The sequence below is a fragment of the Cynocephalus volans genome, chromosome 5, assembly GCF_027409185.1.
Source record: "Cynocephalus volans isolate mCynVol1 chromosome 5, mCynVol1.pri, whole genome shotgun sequence".
NCBI lineage: Eukaryota > Metazoa > Chordata > Mammalia > Dermoptera > Cynocephalidae > Cynocephalus > Cynocephalus volans.
In genome coordinates this window covers 50,536,064-50,562,654 of record NC_084464.1, presented here as the reverse complement: position 1 = coordinate 50,562,654, position 26,591 = coordinate 50,536,064, and the positions used below count along the sequence as shown (strand labels likewise).

At 47.0% G+C, this 26,591-nt stretch overlaps 1 protein-coding gene across 1 annotated transcript in view; it reads left to right on the top strand.

Moving 5' to 3' along the window:
* Window positions 1–11,338, top strand: part of LOC134379025 (glucagon-like peptide 1 receptor) — a 33,140-nt gene extending 21,802 nt beyond the window's left edge. The window contains exons 8-13 of the mRNA XM_063098290.1: window positions 4,515–4,575; window positions 5,111–5,180; window positions 5,295–5,383; window positions 5,657–5,795; window positions 6,656–6,697; window positions 11,171–11,338. Of these exons, the coding sequence (XP_062954360.1) occupies window positions 4,515–4,575; window positions 5,111–5,180; window positions 5,295–5,383; window positions 5,657–5,795; window positions 6,656–6,697; window positions 11,171–11,338 (569 nt within the window). The remainder of the gene's footprint in view (window positions 1–4,514; window positions 4,576–5,110; window positions 5,181–5,294; window positions 5,384–5,656; window positions 5,796–6,655; window positions 6,698–11,170) is intronic.
* Window positions 11,339–26,591: the final 15,253 nt, after the last annotated feature.

Below are 26,591 nucleotides of genomic sequence, written 5' to 3'. Positions count from 1 at the left end.
CAGCTCATGACTCCCGTCCACCACCCCATGGACCTGTGACATGGGGGTGGGAGACTCTGATTCTTTTCCAGTGTGGAAGACTCAGAACACACTGCTGGGCCAAGGGACAGGGCCCTCTGCAGAACCCATCTTGGGCACAGGACCTCCTGCCCATGGGCTGGTTAGGCACTGCAGGGAGGTATGGTTACAGCCCCCCAACCTTTGCATAACTCTCCTCCCTTAATGGAAGCCTCCACCCCCATTTGGCCAAATACCACCTCCTACCACTCTCTTGCACACCATTGGAGGTCGTGGCACTATACTTCATTACCCTGCTCCTAAGACCATCTGGGGATGGAGTCCTACACCCAGACCTGGCAGCCCAAAGCCCTGAAGGAGATGGTGAGTCCTGGGCCTCAAGGTGGGGAGAGGGTAAGAGGTTGGGGCTGAGAAGAGGGGTGGGGGCTCTTGCTCTGTCACATGATGATGAAGAGGAGGTCTCAGAGGAGAGCCAAGTAGGGTGAGTGGGGTGACCAGAGGCCAGTCAAGGAAAGTGGTGGGCTTCGGATGTGCCTGGAGCCCAGCTGGAAATGTTCTAGCCAAAAAACTTTGCCAAGAACCATCGTGCCTTTTTTTTTTTGCTAGAACATTTCTGGTTGTGCTTCTGCCTCCCGCCATGTGGGATTCTGATGAGGGCCACGGTTGGGGTAAGGCAGGGGGCTGAAGTCCCTGTACTACCAGGAAAAGAGGTGCTGCAACCCTTCCTGGAGGGCCCACGGGCAACCAGCTGGGACAGAGCAGAGCATAGGCCTTGCCCACTGGCTCCCCGTACTCCACCTGCCACTGAATCTGCGGGTTTCCCTGCCCCATACCCACTCCCCGGGCCTCCTTCCCGGCTTGCCACTCATTCATTCACTTCCCATGGTCCGTCATTCACGTGCCTCAGGCTGCTCTGACCACTGCTGCGCCCTGACCTCCAGGGACTTCCCGGCTCAGTCACAGCCAGCCTCCTCCCTCAGCATCTGCCTCTGAGACTTTGCAAGGCTCAGAATTTTCTCTGAGCATCTTCCCCACACCAGGCTGCCAACCAGCCTCTTGAGGAAGCTGCCTCAGGCTGCCAGGCCTTCACGGTTCTGTGCTCTCTCTGGCCCTTCCAGCCTCCCTGTCCCCTGTCCTCATACTTCATTCATTTTTGCTGGTGTTCCTCAGCTACTTTGTTATGCTCAGCCCAGCCCCATTGTAGAACAGTAGCTCTAAATAGGTTTTAATGTGATCCGTGTCTTGAGGGCACAAAGACCCAGAGAGAGGCAGGGCCTTGAAGGCAGAGCAGGCTGTGGAACCCAGGCCTCCCGACTGCTAGTCCCCGGGCCCCACTGCACAGCATGCACAGTTCTGTGGCTGTGGCCCATGCTGCATCTCTTCAGTCCCCTGCAGCCCCACCGAGCAGGCTCAGGCCTCTGCACAGGGGCAGGTGGGCCCTGGCTTCTCACAAAAATCTCTGCTCCTTCCCATCCTCCCTCCCGCACCAGGACCCAGCCCCACCCTGCTCGGCTTTTCCTCCCCTCCCCTCCCAGGTGTCTTCATCCTCCTCCCCAGTCACAGAAGCAGCGGTCAGCCAGGGAGCCCTGGAGCTCACTAAGGTTGGGAGAGGAGGCAGGCTATGGAGGGGAGCTCAGGCAGGGCTGTCCTCAGGGTGGGGGATGGCATCTGTCCATTCTGGGAAATAGCATCAGCGCTGTTAGTGCCTGTCACCGTGGCAACCTGAGGGCAGGAACAATCAAAGTGACAGTGTGATATGTGCAGAGGAGCAGGGTGGTTGGTGAGGGGGTGGTTGGTTGGGGTTTGGTTGGGACACAGGGTGCCCTGGAAGTCTCTGAGTGGCAAATGGGAGACGAGGTGCCAGTTCTTTTCCTACCACCCCATGCCTTAGCTCAGGGCTCAGGGCCTGTGGGGGCACAAAGGCAGGACTTGGGGAACACCTGTCCCAATCAAAACATCTTTTTCTTGAGGAATTGGGGTGGAGAGAGACAGGGACAAAGGCAGAGGTACAGAGAGTCACAGAGACCTGAGAGCTCTGTTGTGATGCCAGGAGGCCTGGCCCAAGCTGAGATGCTTGGGAAACAACTTTGAGCTTCATGTACAAACAGAAGAACTAACATTAGGCTTCTACACAGCTGCGGGGAGCCCCCGAAGGCATGTCAGCTTCTGCGGCAGTCCATGGGCAGTTGGGTGCTTCCAGAATCTTACCACAAGGAGGCTACACAGGAGGGAAGGCAGGTGATGGATGAGGGAGTCATTATTTCCTGGAGCCACTTCTGTGTGTCTTAATTTGAGCTTTTCCCCTTCCAGCCTGTCTTGGTTTTCTAAACGGGAGAAAGATGAAGCCAGCAGGGCGTGTATAGAGTTTGCATGTGGCAGGGCTGTGCCTGTGTTTTTTAAAAAGAGTTTGTTAAGGAGATGCTGATGGGTGAGTGACGCTTGCCAGGTCTGGCTGATAACATGAGTGAGCTCCGCAGGCCTGGAGCGGGGTCTCAGAGAGAAAGGACAGCGGTAGCTGGGGATGCCCAGAAGGAGGTTTCCATGTGTGTGTAGCTCAGGGAAGTGGCATGTTTTTGCCTAGGGAGCTTCCCTTCCTCACTGATGTATCAACTCACTCATCATTCATTCATTCATCCCGTTCTCATGAAGCATCTTCCATGTGGCAGGGCCTGCGCTATGTGCTGGGGCCTCTGGAGGCCATCCCGATCCCTGTCCAGTCTCATGAAGGCCTGTTATGAAAGTGTCGTGGATGCTGAGAGGTCTGGTTGGTGTAAAATCCTTGGGCAAGCAGCGAGGTATCTGATGGAGAATGCTGGTCAGCTGTGAGCGTCTTCGCTTCCTCCATCCCTCTCTGCATCATCAAGCACAGTAGATCCAGGCACACGAGTGACTCAGTAGCTGCTCTTGAGTGGACATTGATGTGTTGAGGATATTAGTGATGAGGACAGGAAGGGCTGTGATGTGATTCTGCCCTGGAAATGTGCTCCTGGGGTAACACCCCACAAAGCCACCCACGCACATGCATAAACCCCCACCACACACACACACACACACACACACACACACACACACACACACACACACTTTCTTTGATACGCACACCCTTACCTATCTTAGACACCCACATCTCCAACCCCGAGAGAGGCACCAATAGAAACAGGCGTGGAGAGAGTCGGTGCAGGAAGCCATTGAGGGTGGTTGGAGTGGGCGTGGGATTGTGCGCCTGGATTCTAGTCCCGCCTGTGCCCGTCTGAGCTCTTGATCCATCTCCTCATCTGTCATGTGAGGGTGGACAATCCCATTTTAAATCAACCAACACAGTTGAGCTCTCAGGGTAAGCTGGGTGCTGAGGCTTGAGGGTGAGTGGAGCCTGGGCTCTACCCACAAGGAACTAGAAACCAGCAGTGTTAGTTAACTGTTGCTGCATGACAAATGACCCCAAAACTTAGCTGTTTAAAACAACAAACAGTTACGTGGATTTGACTTAGCTGAGTACCTCTGGCTCAGGGTCTCTAACAGAGATGCCGTCAGGCTGTTGGCCAGAGTGCTCTCAGCTCAGGCTTCACTGGAGGTGGAGCATCCACTTCCTGCTCACTCACGAGGCTCTTGGCTGGAGGCTTCTGTTCCTTGCTGCAGGGGCCCTTCTATAGGCTTTCTATAAAGTGACCTCACAACATGACAACTGGTTTCCCCAGAGCAAGGGATCAGAGAGAGAGAGAGAGCCACACTGTGTTTTAAAACCAAATCTCAGAAGTGACATGCCATCTCTTCTGCCATATGTTATGGGTCACACAGACCAATCCTGCTGTAATGGATTACACAGGGTGTGAGTACCAGGAGGTGGGGATCACTTGGCGCCGTCTTAGAGGCTGACTACCACACCAGTCAAGTCTCGGCCAGGTGGAAAGTATTGTTGTTGTAGTTGTTGCTGCTGTAGGCTGCTGCGGACAGTTAGTCGGCCTGTCAGAGAGGGTATGGCTCCTGACTCTATCGCACACTTCTGCCCAGCCCACTTGCAGGCACATGGGTTTGGGAACAGGTGACTGATGGGGCTTCCAGTGCCCGGGGAATTGACTGAGATCGGCCTGTGGGCTGAAGCAAGGGGGAAGGGCATCAGAGAGTTCGCCTGTTCCCCACCACATCCAGCATGTCCTCCCCACTGCATGGCCCTGTTCCTCTGCTACTTGGGTGGCTGTGTCCTGGTGTCTCAGACGGGACCCTGGTGGCAAGTCTTGGCAGTGTGCCTGGCACAAAGGAGGGGTTTGGCTGGTGGGGACCCCTCTCTAAGGAAGAGTCCAGGAGTCAGTGTGGGGTTCCTGCTGCCTCCATTCTCCCACGTACCCAGACCAGCCTAGAAAATGTGGTTTGGGGCCAGGCAAGGAGAGGGGCTGGAGGTGTGAGGGGCCTGGAGTGTGGAGAGGCCTCTGGGAGTGCATGGCGGTGGCTCCGGCCTGCCAGCCCCACTCTCCTCTCTGTCTTTCCCTCTCTCCTCTTAGGTGTTCCCCTGCTGTTTGTTATCCCCTGGGGCATTGTCAAGTACCTCTATGAGGATGAGGGGTGAGTGTCCTGCTCCAAGGCGTGGGTGTGCTGAGGTCCCCATCCTCAAAGTCCATGGGATTCCTTGATTCCTGGGGCACATGGCTCCCACCTGGTGGGAGCACAAATGAGGGACCAGGAGCTTAACGTATGAATTTAGCTCTCTAATCCCCCTCCCTGCCCCGGGACTGTAAGATGGCAGATGGTGCTGGGTCTATGGGTATGTGGCGCCCTCCTGTAGGATTTTCTGTAACATCTGTGAGTGAAGTGTTTCTTTTATTTCATGTATGATGCTGGGTACACACATGACTGTGTTTGTAGGCCCATGATGCTTGTTTGGGAGGCCGTGTGTCTCTCTCTCTGTGTGACTGTGTATTGGGGACTGTGTGTTGTGTGTGTTGTGTGTGGATCTGTGAGATTGAAGGTTGGGTAGTTCCCGGTGGCTGTGTGAGTGACTCTGCATGGCCATGTGTATTTATGGGCCCCTGCCCTACCCGTGAGCTGGCGTCTCTGTGAGCCCAACTGCACGCGCGTGTGCATCTCTCTCCCTCCCCAGCTGCTGGACCAGGAACTCAAACATGAATTACTGGCTCATTATCCGGCTGCCCATTCTTTTTGCCATTGGGGTGAGTGACGGTGTGGTGTTGGGATTGGGAGCTATGGCGGGCCTGGGCTGGTGCCAGGGGAAGGACTGGAGGAGAGCGAGAGAGTGCCCTGCCACCTGCCCATCTGCCCTGCAGGTGAACTTCCTCATCTTTGTCCGGGTCATCTGCATCGTGGTGTCCAAACTGAAGGCCAGTCTCATGTGCAAAACTGACATCAAATGCAGGTGATGTGACCTGCTTAGCTTGGAGTCTCCCACTCAGGCCTGACCTGGGACCCCAAAGCCTTGCCCTCACTCCATCCTTGGGCCGCCCGTAGGCTTCTAGGGGGTCTTGCCCTATATTCCTTCTCTCTGGGGAGCCTGTCCCAGGGTATTTGGGGTGGGAGGGCATCCATGACCCTGATGCCAGGTCCTGGAGGGAAGAGTGGAGGGTGCCGAAAGGGTAGAGTCTGTGGGGAAGTTCCAGAATGACTCCAGTGGCCTTCACCCTGCCCCCAGACTTGCCAAGTCCACGCTGACGCTCATCCCCCTGCTGGGGACCCACGAGGTCATCTTTGCCTTCGTGATGGACGAGCACGCCCGGGGGACCCTGCGCTTCATCAAGCTGTTCACAGAGCTCTCCTTCACGTCCTTCCAGGTGACCGCACAGCGAGGGGCACTTGCTCACGAAGTACCAGAGTGGGGGGTGAGCAGACAGCAGCCTGCATCATGCAGATGGGAAAGATGGACAGGCTGAGGCCTGGGGGAGTGACCCCTGCTCAAGGTCACATGGTTGGAGCCGAGCCAGAACTAGTATCCTCAGGTGTCCCGATGCCCAGGCCAGTCTTCTCTGTAAGCACACGGGACAAGAAGGCTTCCTGGATGTAACCCTGGAATCCTGGTATTGCAGCTACCATCTACTGGGAGGCAGGCACCCTGCCAGGTGCTTTATGCACCCAGGAGATGTACAGGATTACCCCCATTTTACAGAGGCGGATACTGAGGCCCAGAGATGTTAAAGCAAGATTTACAGGGTCACATAGTTCCAAAGTAAAGAATTGATCCTCTCCTCTAGCATTAGATGATGCCAAGGGTGTAAAAGTGTAAGAAACTGGTCTCAGCCCCTGGAGAGTATTATAGGATGCCTACAAGCACATGGGCCCATGTGTGTGCATTTACATACTTGTGCATACAAACACACACACAAACAAATAGAATACAGTTCTGGAGCATTGGGTCTCCCGAGTGGACAAACGGGGCTGGGGTGGGGAAAATCTCCGTGATGAGAGGTGGGTGCTTCTTCGGATCAAGCCTCCTCATGAAGAGGGCAGTTGTGGAACTTTTGCAGTATCTGAGCAAGGCGCCTTCTTCGTCCTCCAGAAAGGAGATGAGAAGGAACCCACTGCCCCACCCCTGGGTCTGCCTGGGCTGCCCAATTTGAGGAGGGGAATGTTGGGGGAGCTGCCTGCAGGGCGCCTCCCCCTGTTTCCTGCGCGCTGACATGACTCTCGTTTGCAGGGGCTGATGGTGGCTGTCTTATACTGCTTTGTCAACAATGAGGTAAGGTCTGACGAGGGCCGGTGGGGACCTGGTAGCTGCTAGCATTGGCCAGCATGGAGCTGTGCACTGGGAACTCCCACCAGTGTTTTCGGCTGGAACCCCTAGTCATCCCACTGAAGCCCCACGGTCCAGGAGGCATCTTGTCCATGTGTTCTGTTTTCTGTGCCTGGGTCTCTCTCACACACACACACGTGTATGCAGGCATAGCCTAACGGTACGTGAGCTTGGGGACGACCCAGCTTCATGTTAGAGGGTCCTGAGTGAATTACTGGTGTGGTGGTGACTGTCTGTTACAAAGTAACTCCACACACACTTGTCCAGGCCACATACTTGGGCCTTTAATAGTCACTTTCTCATTTAGTTGTCAACCCCCTGCCCCAAATAACTCTGCTAAAATTCAGATTTCAATATTCCTGTTTTACACACACGAGAACACTGAAGATCAGAGTCAGAAACCTGCCCCAGATTTGGCCTGGAAGTCGTGGCAGAGACAGGATTCACATGAATTCTGACTTAAAGAAGGAAGCCCCCTGTTCTGTGTGCACAGACACGAGCCACGGGAAAGGGGATGAATTCCTCCAGCGGTGCCCTGCTTGCTGGGCTGCGAGGAAGGGTTCTTGATGACCCCACAGCTTCTTCTGCAGACTCCTGCAGGACCGCAGGCCTTCCTCTGCTCCCTGAGATGTCAGCCCCAGTAGGTCTGTTACCCCCAGGAACCCCACTTTGTGCTGGGAAAGAGCAGGAGCACCCCAAAACCATCAAACTGGATTTCACAAATGCCTCATCCCCCCTGCCCATTCCTTGCAGAAGGGAAAATGAATGATAGTCTCAGGGGCAGCACCGGGACCACCTGGAGAAGTGTCTACAAGAGGACTAGCCCCTAGCAGGGAGAGAGTCAGCAACCCACAGCCCCACACTCTGGGGTGGGGGTAAATGGGGACTTCGTCAACTCCATCTAGGCCCCGGTGAGGGTTTGCATCAGTGGGGCTGGGGCTCAGGTAACCCAGGAACACTGTTCTTTGAAGACCTGGGCTCTTTTTGTGGCTGAGCCTGGAATCCTGCATCTCAGACATCTTAGGGTCAGTGCATTAATACACGCTTGTCTTTAGCTGTGGGTGTGGGGGATGCAGGGGAACAGTGGGTGGGGACCTCGGTATTTCAGGGAGCTGAGTCTTCATAAAGAACCTCTTAAAAACTGGAGCAAATGTTGACGTGCAAGAATCCAGGCTCTGTGGGGTGGCCTTCCCTTCAGGAACTTTTCTCAGCCAGCAGGGTGACATGCTACCCTGCCCTAAACTTGGCTGCTTTATATTCCAGCCCAGTGGTGAGATGAGGACAGGGACAGGGTGGCATGTGTCCCTGAGTACGAATGAGGAGCAGAGGTCCATAAGGAGAGGCTGAGGCTCCCTACTGCTACCTTGTCACCTTTTTAGCCCCCGAGTCCTGTTTCCCACTCCTCCCTCCTCTAGTCCCCAAAGCCATGCTGCAGCAACACACTCACTGCCACCCTACCTGCATGCACGTGTGCTCGGCCCCACCACTGCCACTGCAGAGAGTCTCCCCCAGGCCCCCAGCTCAGCCTTTTCTCCTGATTCCCTCCTTCAAAGCCCAGTCACCCAGTCACCTCCCTCCTCTTCCACCACCCACGGCTGGCCCAGCTTTGGAAGAAGGGAGGGAGGGGCCCACATCCCTGCTCTGCCCTTGGCAAAGTACTTGACCCCGAACCACCAGAATTGTACCTCTCTGACCACACTGGGATACAGACCCTACCTGGCCTCTGGCCTCTGGCCCCCCCGGGCTCATGCTGTGGTGTCCAGGAGACCCTGCTCAGAGGGCTGCAGAGCCTGACTCCTTTCAGTGCACTGCCCAGTTCCTTTACACCCACCCCAGGGACGCTTCATGCCCTGGCTCTGCCTGGCACAAGGACAGACGTGTCACCACACATGGCTCCTGGGCTGAGACCTCTGTCCAGAAGAGCTGTTCTTCAGACCCAGTGTTGCCATGGCAATGCCAGGTACTTTTGACCCCAGGAGGAACGATGGCCTGGACATTGGTCCTGTGTGGCTGCCAAGGCCTGCCGCAGTTGCTAGTGGGCCAGGAGTGGAGCCAGGGGAGCGGAGGCCTAGAGATGGTTTTGCTGTAGCTCATGCCTGAGCACCAAAGTGAGGTGACTCAGGAGCCCCAAGGTCTGGTCCTGGTTCTGCCACTACCAAGCTGTGCAACCCACGGCATGTCACTTTGCCTCCCCAGCCTGTTTCCCCAAATATAAATGGAGGTGAATGAGCTTTCCCAGTTCACCCCGAATCCTGAGCCTGGGGTGGCGCCTGACCAGAGAGGGTGCTCAGGAGGGGTTTGGTGGACTGCAGAGCTTGAAGGGCAAAGGTGAGGGTGAAAGCTGATCATGGAGGAGGAAGCCACTGGCCTGAGTGCTGGGCCAGGGGTCCGGGATCCCTTTGCTGTTTTTGTTGTTCTGTTTTCATAATGGAGAGAAGGAACCCAGTGTGAGATGCTTATTTATGTACTCAGACATTCACTTGGCGCATTTAAACACTTATTGAGTACCTGCTGTATGCTGGGCGCTGTGCTAGGTTCTCGGATGCTGAGCTGAGGAAGATGTCCCAGCTCGAGGCGCTCCCAGCTGAGTGGGGAGGAGACACGGCCAGGGACACGCAGGACCTCAAGAGCCACTGTGGGCAGGTGGCCAACGGTTAGGAGCTGGGCATTGGAAACAGGCTGGATATAGGTTCAAATCCCAGCTGAGAGACTTGGGGACGTACTTACACACTCTGTGCCTCAGTTTCCTCACCTCGAAATGGGGTGTGATAACAAGAGTGACTTCACAGGGCTGATGTGAAAGTTAAGTAAAATAATCTATGGAAAATGCTGGGCACACACTGCAGTACATGTGGTTTCTGAGGACAATTTTGATTACACAGAGCCACAGCAGAGGCTCACCAAGTGCTGAGGGAGGTGGGGGCAGAAGGGGACACCACGTGCCAGCACTGTGAGAAGTCCTGCTGGTGTCCCTGAAACCACTTTAATCTCTAGGGTGGCTTCCAATGGGTGTGCCTCAGTTTACCACCTTTCTTTCCCCTCTCTGCAGTGGAAGGGCTGTGAGACAAGGGTGGTCTCCCTGCAGCTGCAGACCTTGGGCATTCCCATCCCAGGTGTCAGCACCCGCTCCACACATGCTCAGCTCAGCACATGCTGGCACAGAGCAGGGTGGCCGTAGGTGATGTCTGCTCAGCCTCCTTCCTCCCCCCACCCCCAGGCTTGGGCTCCGTGATGCTGCCCAGGATACTGAGGACATCCTGGCAGGCAGGCTCTGGGCAATCTCAGCTCTACTCAATGCAGAAGAAGTTCTTTTAAGGGATGGCATGTGGCCACGCCAGGCATCTTGCTGGGCTCAGCTAGATGGATGAGGAAGGAGGAGCAGAGGAGGGTTGTTTGCACAGGGGCTGGTGGGTGAATTGGCGGAGAGCCCCTTACTCACAGCTGCTGGCAGCTGGCTCTCCTTGTGGCTTTGTCCTGAGAGGAAGAGCCTGGACCCCAGACACTCTGATGTGGAAAGGCTGGGGGCCAAGGGCCATCAAAGAAACTCTGGAAAGCCACCTTGTAGGAACATCACCCAGAAGAGTGGTCCAGAGCACTCAGAAGTAACTGTGCAGGCCTAAGCAGCCCTCTCTGGGGACCTGAATCCCTGGCCATCGCAGGGAGCCGCAGCATTGCCGTAAACCCTCAAGGGGTTGGGGCTCTGCAGTGTTACATGTGTCTTTCTGCCCTGACAGTCTGGTCCCCAAACATCAGCCCTCTTGAGAAGGTTCTCCTGATAGGGAGGCCAGCGCCCAGCAAGCAGGCATTCTGGTTGACCGAGTTCACCAGTGCTGCACCCGCCATGGTCACTGCAGAGTCTCCTTGGACGGAATCAGTTAAAATTCAAGCTGAGAAGCCCTCTTTCCTCCTTCACGCCTTCCTCCCCTGCGAGGGGCTGGGGCCTGGATCAAGACCCTCAGGAGTATGGAAGGGTCTGCTGTAGGCAACACGAGGTTAGGGGCATGCCATGTGTCCCCACTCCAATCGTCCAAGCTGAAATTGGGAGTGTGCTCTAAAGTTAGCTCCTCTCTTCTCTCTCCCACCTCCTGTCTCCCTGCACTTGTCCCTTGCTTTCATTCCCTTCCATTAAATAATACTGTGATGGATTGTAAAAGGTACTTAGCTGAATCACAGAGTTTAGACATAGAAGAGACCAATTAGGTCATCAAACCCATCTCTCTCTTGAGGAGAGGCAGAAAATAGGAGACAACAATAAACAATTTTATTGGGATATTAATTTAGGCGCCCGAAGGCCTTGACTTGTGTCTCTTAATATAATGCAGTGGATTTTTTCCTTTCCCCACTAATGTAATAATGGAGCCATTTTGTGAGCAGTTGGTTTGCATGATGGCTTTTGTGTTCCTCCTTTTCCCACGGAAGGTCCAGATGGAGTTTCGGAAGAGCTGGGAGCGCTGGCAGCTTGAGCAACTGCACATCCAGAGGGACAGCAGCATGCAGCCCCTCAAGTGTCCCACCAGCAGCCTGAGCAGTGGGGGTACGGTGGGCAGCAGTGTGTATGCAGCCACCTGCCAGGCCTCCTGCAGCTAAGACTCCAGAACCTGTCCTCCCTGTGGTCTTGCTGCTGGCTGGACGGCCACCCCAGGTGGGAGAGACCTTCCTGGGGACAGGGGAAGGAGGGACACCTCACACATACATCCCTGCTTTCCCTCCCCAACCCAGCAGACAGGCAAATGGGCAGTGCCTCCTGGGACCATGGGCGCATTTTCTGTGAGGACAAGCAGCTTGCTAATTTGATCACTGTGGCAGGAGGAGAGGAAAAACGATTGCTGCTCAAATGAGGAGGACTTCTTCCCATAGCCACAAGACCCTTGGGGTTCCTCCAGACAGAGCAGCAAATCAACCCCAGACTGAAACTCAAGGGCAATGGCTTATTCATGGGATTGGGGCTTGCAAGAGGAGGTGGTTGTGAAAGAGGCAAATATGACCTCAGCCAAACTCAGAGCGTGGGTAACACGAGCCAACGCTGCACGTGTCAGGTGGGGTCACCACTCTCACCCGCCTCCTCATCAAGGGAAGCTGTCTGTGCAACTAGGTTGCTTGTTTCCCTTGACTCGATCCTCATCTCACCACCCAGTTTCTCCTTGGGGGGCTTTGTTTGGGCCACGACCAGCAGCTTTTTCTGGAAATGGCTGTGGGCGGTGTTGAGAATAAGCATTGAGAAGATGCCTGAAGATTTCTTTTGCTAGAGTCCACTTCGCCCCTGGGTATTTAGGTTGCTTTGGTGCCTCCTTCCACCATGCCCAGGGAGCCAGGGCAGGCCTGCCGCTGAGGAGCCCAGCTGGGTTACTCAGGTATGAGCTCCCAGTCCCGTTCTAAAGATGCTCGAGAATCCTCTAGGTTTCATCTAGGGGCACTTTAGGAAGGTCCACACCGTAGGTGTAAATTACTTGCCACTTCCAGCAACTCACGGGGCAAAAGACTCATTGCCTCCACCTCTCCATGGAAACACTTCTCTGGGACCAGATTCTGTATCTTGAATGGGAGTTTGGGCGCGCCCTCTCACTTTAGGGGATGTGACCAAGAAGAGACTCTCCCAGGGAAACCAACAGTCCCTGTCATACCACGGAGGCAGGCTCCCCCCACCTTTGAAACCCCCCTACTTGGGAGCTTGTATATACCTTATTCGTTTCTCTTTATTGTTATAAATAGTCCGTATGTGCAAACGTGCAATTTCGATTTCTTCCACCTGATGGAAACAAGGACTAAATCATAGTTGTTGTGATGTTGTTTGGGGAGTGAGGCAGTAATTGATTTGATTCACCCACACTTTGAGCTATTAATGTTTGTCCTGCCTCCATCCTCATCCCATAAATAATGAGCGGCAGAAAGGCTGGTTGGGGAAACCCTATCAATCCTGCCTGCAGCATGGTGAGAAAGCAGACGCGTAGCAGTACTGCAGAAACCCAGACAAAAGGGGGACAGTCATCCCGGGGAAGCCGGTAGTGAGTCCTGGGTATATGAGAAGTATCCAGAGCAGGGGAGCACTCTTGGGGGTCTGGACCTCCTGGGAGGGTAGAGGGAGTGGCTTCAGACAGATTCCTTTATGAGCTGATCTCTCCCTCCTCCTCATTTCTAAATGGTGGGGGACTCTCCCCAAAGTCTTACGTCAGACGCATTCTCCTGTGCCCCTCAGAGAGGCATGTGATGTGCAGGGAAAATAATAATGCGACATAAAACACATCAAGCAGAAAATTTCTTATACTTCAGCTCCAGTGAAGAGTTGTCTATGTTAATAGGGAACTTGAACCCCAGGCTAAAGAAAGGAATTGTGCAGACCACCTCCTCGACTGAAACAATCAGGGGGGGCCTTCCTGCTTTCCCAGCAAGGGCAGAGCTTCGCAATAGGCACTACTTATTTGCTTTCTCTTGGGGATGGGGTCAGGCCGATGGTGGATTGATATGGGTGGGGTACAGCTCTGGTGCAAATGTTTCAGTTTTGGATAAACTGAAAGATTTTGAGGATCTTTAATGCATTACGTAGCAACAAAGAAAAGAGATTGATATAATCTGCATGAAATAGATTGCTGAGGGGAGGAATTGTGGGGAACAAAGTGCTTAGTTAAGCACCTGGGGAGCTCAGACAGTTTATTTTAACTGTAAGCAGAGTAGCGGAGTTCTTTTCCGAACTGGAACTGGTGATTCCTGATTTCAGAAATCTCATCACCTCCTCCACTGCATACACCAAGCCTTTTAACGCTGAGGAAATTTTCCCTTCGTGGATACATACCAGATACCTAACTGAAAAAAAACTTTTCTTTGCTCCAAGACCCCATAGTATTAGTATTCATTACAATGTCACTGCACTCCCTCCAAGCTATTCCCAAACTCACCTAAGCCAAATATAATTCCAACAGGTCTGGGAACTATCAAGTGCCATGTGCTCTGAAATCCCGCTAGCTGTTCACATGCCTAGTGCCTTAAGTCCGGCCCTTGCGGAGATCTCTCTTTTGGCTGCCTCTGTCCTGGGGTTACTATTGCTGACCAGCAGGGTGTAGGCTCTGGCCTTGTTAGAGCTGTGCAGCCAGCGAGGTCTGATGGCTGTTGTGAATGGTGGCTGCGTTCAGCACTCTGGCCAGCTTCCTTAACTTTTTAGGGGCTTAAATCCTGTCAATTCGTCTTTGCCTTTTCAGTCTTTGGAGCAGCTAAATCATAGAACTGAAAGAAACCACTTACATTGCAAAGTTGCCTTCCCTTTAAAACGACTTTCCAGATTGCAGGCATGATTTTCGATGGCCTCAGTTTACCTCACGTTGAAGGCTACATCAGTGGAGTTCTGGGAGACCAGGGTAGGGAAAGACCTTGCTGATCCCTTCTGGCCTGATCCACAGAAGTGAGGAGTGAAGCTTGCAAAGGTGACTTGCCTAAGGTCATGACACTTCATGGTGGCTGAGCTGGGCCAGGACCTAGGCCAGCTCCTGCCTCCCAGTGCAGTGAGGCCTCTGGGAAGGATAGATAAAAAGTATGAATGGCCATTTAAGAAACTAAATAAAAGCTCGTAGTGTTATCTGGAATTTCTATTGAAGAGGAAACAGAGCAGCAAAAATAGACATGTCATATGGTGAAAGTGTCATCTCCCCTGTAATTTGTACTGGTGAAAGAAGGGGATTTCTACTCTATTTCTACTCTAGTACCTCATTCATCCCTGTCTTAAAATTTAGAAATGAAATGCATCAGAGCACACATATGCATAGAAACAGCACATGTACCACTTTGGACAGCAAATCCAGCACTCTTTTAATGGGTTGGCTTAATTTTTTTCTGATGCATCTGTGTTTGTTTGAAATCTTGTACTGATAGCCACATAGAGTATATTAAAATAACCTAAAAGAAGGTCTTGAACCTTCCCGTTGCCTTTCTAATGCTACCCTAATGTGGAGAGGACTAGCAAACTGGGCAGCTGGAGCCTAGCAAAGATGATACAGCCACCATGAAGGGCAAATAGAGTCAACTTACACGATGCCCTGAAGGCTCGGTCACCCTCGACAGTGTGGACCGTGCTTCAGCAGCTCACGGATAGGAGACCTCCCCTCCCTGTTCCTCCCCCTATCTCTTTCTTCCACAAGGAAAGAACTCGTGTGTGTGTTTCTCCTATGCATAGCAGCATAAAGGCAGGAGATGATGCATCCAGAATCATCACACCCACTGTGAAGGTCACGGGACCACACAGCCGAGGGCGAGGATGGGTGGGAGTCTAAGTGGTAGATGCCTCCTCTCCATGCGCAGACAGGACTCCTATTATTGCTAATGCCTGGGACGTGCTCAGGGAAGGCAAAACATATTCCAGAGGTTTGTTTTCCCTCTGCCAAATTGATTCTAATCTACAGTGCTTGCCTGCTTTTGGCTCCTATGAGGCAAACTGTATAAAAATCCTCAAATAAAATATGTAGGCTTACTCTGCTAAGACAGCTATGTGAATGACATGCTAAATATTCAGCAGAAACCAATTAATTATCAACTCTTAACTTTTTTTTTTTTTTCTTTTTGGGGCTGGAGTGAGTTTTCTTGGGAAAGAAAATGGCCCAATATGAGAAACTTCTGCAAGCAACTGTGCTATGGCCCTATACAGCTCTCTGGTGCTATAGACATCAGACACTTGACAATACCACGGTGTGTCTGCAGTGCCTGTAATTACTTCTGCTGTATCAGTGGGTGCAGATCGGCGGGAAGCAGATACACATAATTGTTTTCCAGTAACTCCTTAAGTCTCTTGCTTGGGCTTTACCTCTATCTGAATCTCTTAGAGGGGAAAGTTTTCTGTCTTCCCCTTTGGCCATTCTAGCCACTGTTTTTCAGGGCCTGATCTAGCAGTGGCTGCGTTTCCCCACTTATGCATCTACCCCCCCATACACTCCCTCCCCCTGACACCTGCTGCCTCAGTAAAAGGTGACCCTGCGAGCCACATTATGAATATGGAATATGTCACTCTCTCAACTGTGACCAATTTTGGAGCACAGCTGAGAGTGAGGCACTGCCAGGACTGAAAGTGACATTCCACACTCTGGCACAGAGGGAAGCATGCTGCAGCCAGCGGCTTGGATCCTAACTTACATTGGGGTTATGCAACCTTCCTGATGGTGCCAGTCAAACTATAAGTAATTAGTCAATTGGACAGTCTAGCGTGACTAATGATCACCATGTCAAAGCAATCCAGAAGAAGAAAAACATAAATGAAATGTTTGGCTGTGGTGAGAAAAGTGCTTCCGCCACAGTTTGGAACAGACAACCCATTCAGTTCTTGGCTTTTTTGCAGGGGAGCCAGTGAGGCCTTTGAGAAAAGGGCCAAATTTGCCCCATACAGACAGGGCTGGATCTTGCCAAATAGTTCACACTTTAGTTCCAAACCTGCAGTTCTATGCTCCTTCCACTGAAAATAATCATCGCATCCTCAAAGCAGATAAACTTCACCATCCCATTGGTTTTGGAGAGATTTGATGCAGATCTTTAAATGCACCTAGAGAGATGAGCCAAGCTCCCAGGAGGGACAAAGCTGAACTTCTGTTTTCAGTGCCCTTGGGGGATGTTTGCACTTCATGAATGTTTAAACAAGATCATTTTCATGCTATTTCTTAATATATAAATTCATGTAAAATACGACCTGTGTCCATAGGTAGAGAATGTGTAGGGTGTATAACTCCTTGTACAGATGTGAATGGAATTAGGATTTACTAATGTGGCTTGTAAGTGAAATAAAAGCCTGTCACTACTGTGTCTCTCTTGCTCTTCCTTCGGGAGAGGAGGTTTTCTGCCATGTCAACCCAGGTGACTCATGGTGCAGTGGGAAAACACAAAAGATGCCGTTTCCAGCCCAAGGAAACAAACTCTTGCTCATTACTCATATAGTGATTTTCATCTTCAAAGCACTTACCAAGTACTAATTTATCCATTGCAGCCTTTATACAGGGACTGCAATGTCATTTAATTTGAGAAGTTGGGTGGTCGAGTGGCTTAAACAATGACTGACGGCCAAATGGATGTGTATTCTGATTCCACTCATTCATTTGATCTCCCCTGTCTAAATGAACTCAGTCCATTAAATCCATTAAAAAAAAAGTCATAATAGCACAAGCCTTATTTACAAAGCAGCCACAGAATTTGAATGGAGCTGCCGTTTAGAGATTCATCATCAGAAAAATGAACTTTTCTCCAATTTAAATAATCGCTCACCCTCTGGATTTGCAACTCACTCTTACAGAAGAGCAGAGGAATTGTAGGTTCTCCTAATCCCCCACCATTTCAGTTACTCCTGCTCGAGGATCCCTGTGCTTATCTGAAGGTCTCCTTAAACACCTGCTTTTTTAGACAAGCTGCGGTAATTGTCCTTTTCAAATATAACAATATTCTTACTTTGAGAGCAAGTTACACATGTAGCCAACTCCTGTTATCTGCAGACAGAATATCTGCATTTCAGTTTCTCTGCACCAATCTTGCTTCCGACTTCATTCATTCCCCTGTTGATATTTCCTTTCTGTACCCTTCCTCTGCCACTCAGCAGGAGCAAAATGGAAGTTTTTCTCCCTTCTCCACCTCCCAGAAAAACCTGCCTGAATCAATTCATGACCACCACATTTCTAGGTAGGTGTAAGTCAGGTAGAAATGCACCTTCTTTTTCGGATGTTGCACTTTGGCTTTATAGTGCTTAATGTGAGCCTAAAGAAAGTGTAAGGGAAGCTGCCCTGCTCTGCCAAGGCCCAGCCATCAGGAAGGCAAACAAGAAGTCTTGACCTTCAGACTCACTTACATTCATACGTAATACAAAGCCACATCCCAGTGGCTGCCGCTCTGCAGATGGGGAGGACTGAGTTCCACGCAGCATTTGTGAAGGATCTCTCTCATATGCTGCGGTGTATTGCCATTCCCAAGGGATGGGGACCCTGCCACCCTTCTCTCACCATCCTCTCAAAATCCTATGCCACGAACATGTGCAGTTCAGTCTCTCTCAGTCTGTTTTTCTCTCCCTCCCTCCGTCCTTCCTGCTTTCCTTTTCTCCCTCCTTTCCTACCCTCACCTCCCCCAACACACACACAAAGAGAAAGAGACTGAAAACAGAGGGTTTCCCTTAACAGAAATAGGTGGGGACAGGGGGAGGCCAGAAATCAGCAGCACAAGCTGGAATAGATAGCAAATGTAGCCAGATGTTCAGAGAAGATGGGAAAATAGATCCAATACTGTGTAATGACAAGGAGTGGAAATGAGCGTCCCCAAAGGTGGGAAGTGTAGGTAGGGAAGAGAGGAGGAAGAGGCCAGAGCATAAGTAGATAAAGGAAAAAGAAAAACAGCAGACTGTTTAAATGTGGATAAGAGCTGCAGTAAAAGAGGAGGAAATTGTAGAGGTGAAAAAAGAATGAGAATGACAAGTCAAGCGACAGGAAGCTGGGTTAGGAGCCCCGTCTGCAGTCAATGTTATTAACTCCTCCTTCCATAAATCTGAGTTCTTTCCCTGTAGAGTTCTCGAATCCCAAGCTGTGATAGATTATTTTCTTTTGTACAAGAGCTTACTTTAACTAACACAATGTTTTTAGAAAGAGAAAAAGACCCACGGTCTAGAGTAAATCCAGCGAAACTTTTATTGTTTCCCACTGACGCTGGGCACCAGTGTTAGAATGAATTGCTGTATCTCCCCCTCCTGTGCGACCACTACACCTCAGAATTTATCTGTGGTACAGCCTCCAACCAAGAATACAATCAATAGCCGAGAATTAGAAACACTGAGCAGTCCCATGCCAAGAGATAAACTGCCTTGGGGCTGAAGAAGGCTGGTAACACCCAGAGGAAGTTGGCAGGCATTTTTTTCTTTTTTTAAAACTTTCCAGATCTCTAGGGCGAAAGTGCAAGGGCTTGAGGCAGTAAGTGATGTTTATGAAAGACTTTTCAACTCCAATAATCTGAGGAATTAGAAACACAATGAAGACTTGGGAACATGACTATACAAATGTCATAGCAAGAATAAAAAGGCCAGGGTTACATTACCTTTTAGGTCCAATCTTCAACATTTTATTACCATGATGTATGTTTCTGACTGAAAGAGAAAGGTGTATTACCACCATATTTTTGCCCTCCAGAAAGCTTCAGAACTTTCAAAATGTCTAGGAAATTGAATTTACACTTTTGATGAACCCTACTGGTACCCACCGATTAGATACACTTGACAATGAAACTACCCTCAACCTCTTTCATCTTTCAAATCCCAGCATTGGAAATAGGGACTAGAGGACCACAATGCAGGAGACATGCCAAAGCAAAGACATCTCACTCTAGTTAAGTTAAACCAACATCCTTACAATGGCATCCTTTGGAAAAGTACAGCTAAAAATATAGATGAAAAGATATCTTTTGTTTTTTTTTTTTAAAGATGACTGGTAAGGAGATCTTAACCCTTGACTTGGTGTTGTCAGCACCACGCTCTCTGAAGGGAGCCACGGGCCCGGCCCCTGACAGATGAAAAGATATCTTATGTACACTCACATAAAAGAACCATGTTACATTAACAATTATACTATGTTGTAATATTCTTAGCTATTAAGTAAAACCTATGTAATATCATAGTTACATAAGATATTTACAAGAACATTTTTTTCTAAAAATTGGTAAAGATCATGAAGCCTTCCAACCAAAGCACAGTGGGGCCACAAGTCCAGAAAAGATGGCAGCTCTCTCACACTCACTATCCCAGCCCTGAACTCTGCTGTATGGTCTGCATCTCAGACGTGGCCTCTCTTCTGGCAGGAGGGATCCCTTGACTTTCGGGCTCCATCACTGAGTCAGCCTTGATGTCAATCCACACATGCGAAATGCAAAAGCTCTTGAGACATTCTACATCCACAGTGCAGACCCTCTGAGAGCATGCCAAGCCGCCCAAACCCCAGGAATGCCCGCACATTGGAGTCATCTTTATAATGACATGTGGGGCTCATGTACCCTCTGCCTCAGCCACCCACATGGAGAATGAATTTCTTCAGCTGCACTCAAAATGTGCATTGATGTAGATTTCCAAAGTCTACAGCAGGGAGGTCATGGAAGCCCTCTGTGAACTTCAGAACTGACCTCTCCCCTCCTTGGGGCTGGGTCCTCCTAAGCCATCATATCTTAACATGAATTTCCTATATGATCACCCTTCTTCAGGAAATGTCTCTCCCAGTCCCCCTCCTCACCCTGCATTGACCACCCTTTCATTTGGCCATGAGGATTCTGGGGAAAATGCAAATTGTCTAGGAAATTCTTCTCCTTCCATGAATAGCTCTTTGAAAGTTACATATAGGGACAAAACCTGGTTTAATCTGCAAGAGTAGCCAAAATCATTATTTTTTCATTGAAGAGGACCTAGAATAAAGCAATTCTTTCATATCACCCTGTGCTTTTTCATAATATGCTTGGCACTGTCAAATTCAGTCTAAATCTCAGGGGGAAAGTCATTAGAGGGAATATTATTAAAACAAACTCTGCATAACAAAGCTATTTCTGTCCCTGGAGATGATCCACTGTAAATGAACTGCCACATGTATATAAAAGTACTCTGCCTGTAAACACATATGCTTTTCTCTAAGAATTATTAAAATATAATCAATATTATTAGTAAAGCAGCTAAATGAAACATTTACCAAGGGAGAAAAGCAGAAAAGGACACAGAGATATGGGGAAGGGGTGCTACTTTAGACTGGGTGGTCAGGGAAGTTCTCTCTGATGAAATGATATCTGAGAGACCTGAGTGAAGTAAGGGATCAAGTCCTAGGATCAACTAGGGGAAGTAAGTTCCCAGTAAAGGAAACAACTACTACAAAAACCCTAAAGCAGAAGTTTATTTAGTGTGTTAGACAGGGATCAGCAAACTATGGCCCAATGCCTGTCTTTATAAATAAAGTTTTATTGGCATACTCACTTGTTTACATATTGTCTCTGGCTGCTTTTGCTCTGTGGCAAAGCCTATTTACCACCTGGCCCTTTCCCGAAATTCTGCCAAACCTCTATGTTAAGATGGACATCAAGGAGGTGAATGTAACAGGGAGAGACATGGAGGGGCCAGATCACTTAGGGCCCAATAGGATAAAACCATCTGTTGGAGTGAGCAGGACTGAAGCCATGTTGGGACCTAAAGCTGCCTGGGCTATGGAGGCAGGGAGGATTTTTAAAAGGACAGTTTTTTTCTTTCCACTCTTTCTTCCCATCGCCTTTCTTATCTCGCTTGCTAAGTAGGAAAACAAGGCCGAGAAGCTAATCAGTACTTTGCAAAGCTAACAGTTCTTTCTTTGAGACTTGAAGAGTTTTCAGAAATGATCAAGGCCAAATGACTGAAGCTGACCTTGGACACCAGCCAAGAACACCAGCGCAAATCAAAATCTTTCAGGTTCCTGGGATAACAGCGAAGATGAGAACAGAAACCAGATGAGGCCTTGGCAAGACCTTTTACCTGACCCATAGAAAAAGACCCCTCGTAACTCACATCTCCTGCTCTCCTGCTTTTCACCTCCCACATACCATTCCCTCAACCCTTCCTTTAAAAACCCCTTAGTAAATGTAAATCTTTGAGATGGGACAGACTACCATCTCCATCAGCTGAATACATCTGCTTTTCTAACATCAACCATTTGACTTGTGAAGTTTTTGTTTTTTTTTTTTTTTTCTTTCCTTTTCAAAGGGGCAGGCAGCTGGACGTGAGTCCGGGAACACATCTACACAACAAAAAAACACATGTCTCCAAGGGATTAAGAGTGCAGATATTATTTACAAATTAAGGTTCAAAGGCTTCTTTTCACCACATTGTTCCAGGATACCCCTCTGATCTCTGCTTTATTTCTGGTCCCCAGGATTCTCAAACTTCTTTCCCATAAGCTGTGCACATCTATCTGATAGGTTCTCAGGGACATATCCACAATAGGCCCAGGCAAATAAGGAGATTTAATAAAATTGTAAAATGAACATTCACAAATAATAACTATATGCAACAAATTATTTTGATACAAATATATTAGGTATATCACAAAGCACAATGAAACAACTGCTACAGACTATGTTTTCTAGCATTTCTTCTATTCAAGTAAAATTCTGCAGAAACCAAATATACTCAAAAACCTTAGTACTTAAAGTTTGGTGCAAAGACCAGCAGCATTAGCATCACACAAGAGCTGGTTTGAAATGCAGAATCTCAGGCCTTGACCCAGATCTACTGAATCAGAATCTCCATTTTCACAAGATCCCCAGGAGATTTGGTCATTAAAATTTGATGCCACTGTTCTAATATGACTTTTAATTACTCTTTTCCAAGAGTTGGAAATGTAGAGTTTTAAATTTCAAAGAGGTTACCCTGGTTTATACTATTCATACTAGTAAAAATTGAATACAACTTAAATGTTTAATAATATGGGATTTGAAAAGGACGAGTCAACACCAGTTGACGATCCACTGGAGAGAGCTCGTTTTATTAGGCAGCACACACACATATATATAGGGTTTTAAGGGAAAGCTGATTGGTTTAAAATACAATCCTTATTTAGCATACCGCATGGGGCTTGGGGGGGAGCTGATTGGCGAGTGATTCGCGCCGGCAGGAAGGAGAATGTGGAAGAGAAGGGCAACCAGCGTGATGATGGGGTGCAGCGCGATGATGGGGTGCGGCCGAGAAGGGCTTATGTGATCAGGGTGTGATCCCTTGGGGCATTTGGGTTCTTACAGGATTAGCTAAATAAATGCTGGTACATTTATCCATACAAAAATGTTATGCAGCTGTCAAAACTAATATTGTAGAAGAATAACATGAGAATATATTCACAGTTTATCATTAAGTGAAAAACTCAATTAAAATAGGACTAAGACTAAAAAAAAGGCAGAGATATGGTTAAAGAACAGAATGTAGATGTTACAAACTTTAACAATATAGTAATGATATAACTAATAAAATGAGGAAGGGAAGAGGGATAGAAGGCATAAGGCAGTATAGGCATGTTGATTTAATTATCTTTTATAACCACAAGTCAAAATATATCATGTAAGGCTGATAAATCAAGTAATAGGTTGTAATTATATTTAAAGATATAAAGTCAATCAATCAGCCAATTAGTCAATAGAATTGGATGTTGAGGAATGGAGAGAAGTATGGAGAAGGTGAAAATATAAACTTATTACATTTAGTTTTTTACAGGATCTTAATAACTGCTGCCTAAAAATATGAAGGATTAAATAATTAATATGAAATTAAAAAGATAACTTTGGAACAGAAATGTAAACTTTCTAAATTATCAAAAAAACACATCCACAAAAGGAAACAAAATAAACAAAGAAGCAAAAATGCTGGAGACCACATGGTAAAAGGAGCTATATAAACAGAAAGCATAACATAAAATGTGATGAGATAAAAAAGGCTTCATAAATATAAATGAGCTAAACTCATCTATTAAAAGAAAAATATTTTCATAATGGATTATAAAACAAAACTCCACTATTCTCTAAATACAAGCAGCACAACTAATAAAAATAACTCAGACTGAAAACAAAAGTGTAGACAGAGGCATATAGGAAAATGCAAACAAAAAGCAAGCAGGGTTCCCAATCTTAATATCAGATAAAGATGAATTTAGGGTAAAATGCAATAAAGAAAACAAGGAAGGCTTTTTAACAGTTATAAAGGGGACAATCTGTAGTGAAGACCTAAAAACATAATTTTCATATATTCCAAAATTTTTTAAAAAACTCAAAAATACCATAATCTCATGAAAATCATTGATAAAAATATAAATAAAAATATTAACAAACAGAATTGATCAGCACATTAAAGAATAATATATCACAATCAAGGGTGATTTATTCCAGGAATAAATGAATGGTTCAACATGAGTAAATCTGTAATATAATTGATTATATAAATTGTCCAAACAGAAAAATCATATGATAAGTCTCTACTACACTGAAAGGGAATTTTGTGAAATTCAACATCCATTCCTAATTTAAGGGGACAAAAACCTTTTAATAACGCAGGTACAGATGAATAATTCCTTAAGGTATCTGTTTGTCCTACAAAACTTCTGCACAGCAAAAGAAACAATTAATAGAGCAAAAAGACAACAAGAGTGAGAGAAATATTTGCAAACTATGCATCTGACAAAGGATTAATATCCAGAATATACAAGGAGCTCAAAAAACGTAACAGTAAAAAACCAAATAGCCCAATTAAAAAATGGACAAAGGAGCTGAATAGGCATTTGTCAAAGGAAGATATACAAGTGGCCAAGAGACACATGAAAAAATGCTCAACATCACTCAGCATCAGGGAAATGCAAATCAGAACCACAGTAAGATACCATCTCACCCCAGTTAGACTGGCTATCATCAAAAAGATAGAAAACAAATGCTGGCAAGTATGAGGAGAAAGGGAAACCCTCCTATGCTTTTAGTGGGACTGTAAATTGGTGCAACCATTATGGAAAATGGTACAGAGATTCCTTAAACAACTTCAGATAGAACTGCCATACGATCCAGCAGTTCCACTGCTGGGCATATACCCAACGGAATGGAAAGCATCATGTAGAAGAAATACCTGCACTTCCATGTTTATCGCAGCTCTATTTACAATAGGCAAGAATTGGAACCAACCTAAATGTCCATCGACAGATGACTTGATAAGGAAAATGTGGTATATATACTCAATGGAATACTACTGTGCCATAAAAAAGAATGACGTATTGCCATTTACAGCAATATGGATGAATTTAGAGAAAATCATCTTGAGTGAAATAAGCCAGACACCGAAAGAGAATACTGTATGTTCTCACTCATAAGTGGGAGCTAAAATAATAGTCAAATATATGAAAGAAAGAAAGATATAACATTCACAATAATATATTGAACTTTCAATAACAGAACTGAGGTTACTAAAAGTGGGAAAGTTGGGGGGAGGGAGGAATTGGTAAAGTGCCATAGATAGCAGTGACAGTGTATATTGTTGAATATGATAATTATTCTGATTTGAGCAGCACATATTGTTCACGAGTATTGATATTCAACTCTGCACCCCACAGATATGTACAATCAACTACGTTACAATAAAAAATTTTTAAAAGATATCTGTCAGTCCACACACTTACACCAAAGCTAGTATCATGCTGAAAATACTGAAGCACACTCACTGAAGAACAAGACAAAGATATCATTGATTAGTATTCCAATTTAACTTGTTTCCAGATGTTCTGGCCAATGTAATTAGACAAAGAGAAAAAACAAGAGGTATAAAAATTGGAAAAAGAAGAACTAAATTTTACATTATTTGAAAAGGAAATATTACCTATATGGAAAATGCAAGAAAATTAACTGAAAACTGTTATAATTAGTAAGAGAATTCAGTAAAGGGCTAGTACAAAATTAATATACCAAAATCAATATATTTCATCTATCTGTTGATTTACCTATCTACACACACACAAAAGTGCACACACACACCCCAGTTGAAAGAAATAACAGAAGAGCTAATTTACATTAATAGCAAAACATAAAATTATAGGGAACAAATAGTAAGGAGTAGTAAGTAGTAACGTCAATAGAAAGCAAACTTGAAAATGCAATGGAGGGGCTATAAAAGAGGCTTAAACAAATGGCAAACATAACTTATTCTTGAACAGTAAAGTAAGAACTTAAAGATGTTTCTTCTCCTTAAGTTATTTGTAAATTTAATGTGAGGAGACCAATAAAAATATCAACAGAAAATATACGGGACTGGTTAACTTTAAAGTTAACTCTAAAGTTTATATGAAAAAATAAACAAGCAAGAATAGATTTTTTAAAAAAAGAAAACTGAAAGATAAGATTAACAAAGAGTTATCTATCCTACTCAGATTTTAAAACATACTATAAAGCTATAACAATAAAAAGTACAGTACTAGAATATGAATAGACACATCAATAGAACAGACCAGAAAGTTCAAAGTAGATTCATATACATAAGAAATGTAGTATATGACACAGATGGCTTTTAAAATTAGCAGGGAAGAGACAGGTAACGAATGATGCTGAGATACCTAGTTACATATCTGACCAAATAAAGATGAATTCCTACCTGTAACCCACTCCAAAATAAATGCTAGGTAGTTCAAAAACTTAATATAGAAAATGAAAGCACTAGGTAAACACAGAAAAATTTTTTTTTGTTGTATGACATACATAAGCCCAGAAGTCATAAAATAAAATATATTAATTTGACAACAAAGAATTTCCACGTAGAAACAGAAACCTGAACAAATCCGAACAACAAATTGAGCAAAACTCTTGAAAGTCATAACTCTCAGAACTCAATAGAAATCAGGCAAAGGACAAAGCAGTTCACAGATAAAGACAAATGGCAGTTAAATTTATAGAAAGACATTCATCCATAATAACAGAAATTTGAATTAAAACTATGACATGTCATTTCTCACCTATCAGATTGGCAAAGAACTAAAAGTTGGGTAACACCCTGTGTTGGTGAGGATATGAGGAAATCACCATTCTCGTACATTGCTGGTAGGAATGTAAATGCAAATCACTTTTATGCAAGGCGATATCTATCAGTATTTTTCCATGCAGGGCAATATCTATCAATATTATAAACATATTCTTTGACTAGAAAATCTAATTCTAAAAAAATATTCCAGATATATATTCGTACATGTGGAAATGACGTATGTGCAAGGATATTCACTGTACATTGTTTGCAGCAGCAAACGATTAGGAACAACCTAAATGTCCATTAACAGGGGCTGGTTAAATTATTATCTATTCATACAACAGTATACTCGGTAGCTGTGAAAAACAAAGCAGCAGCTCT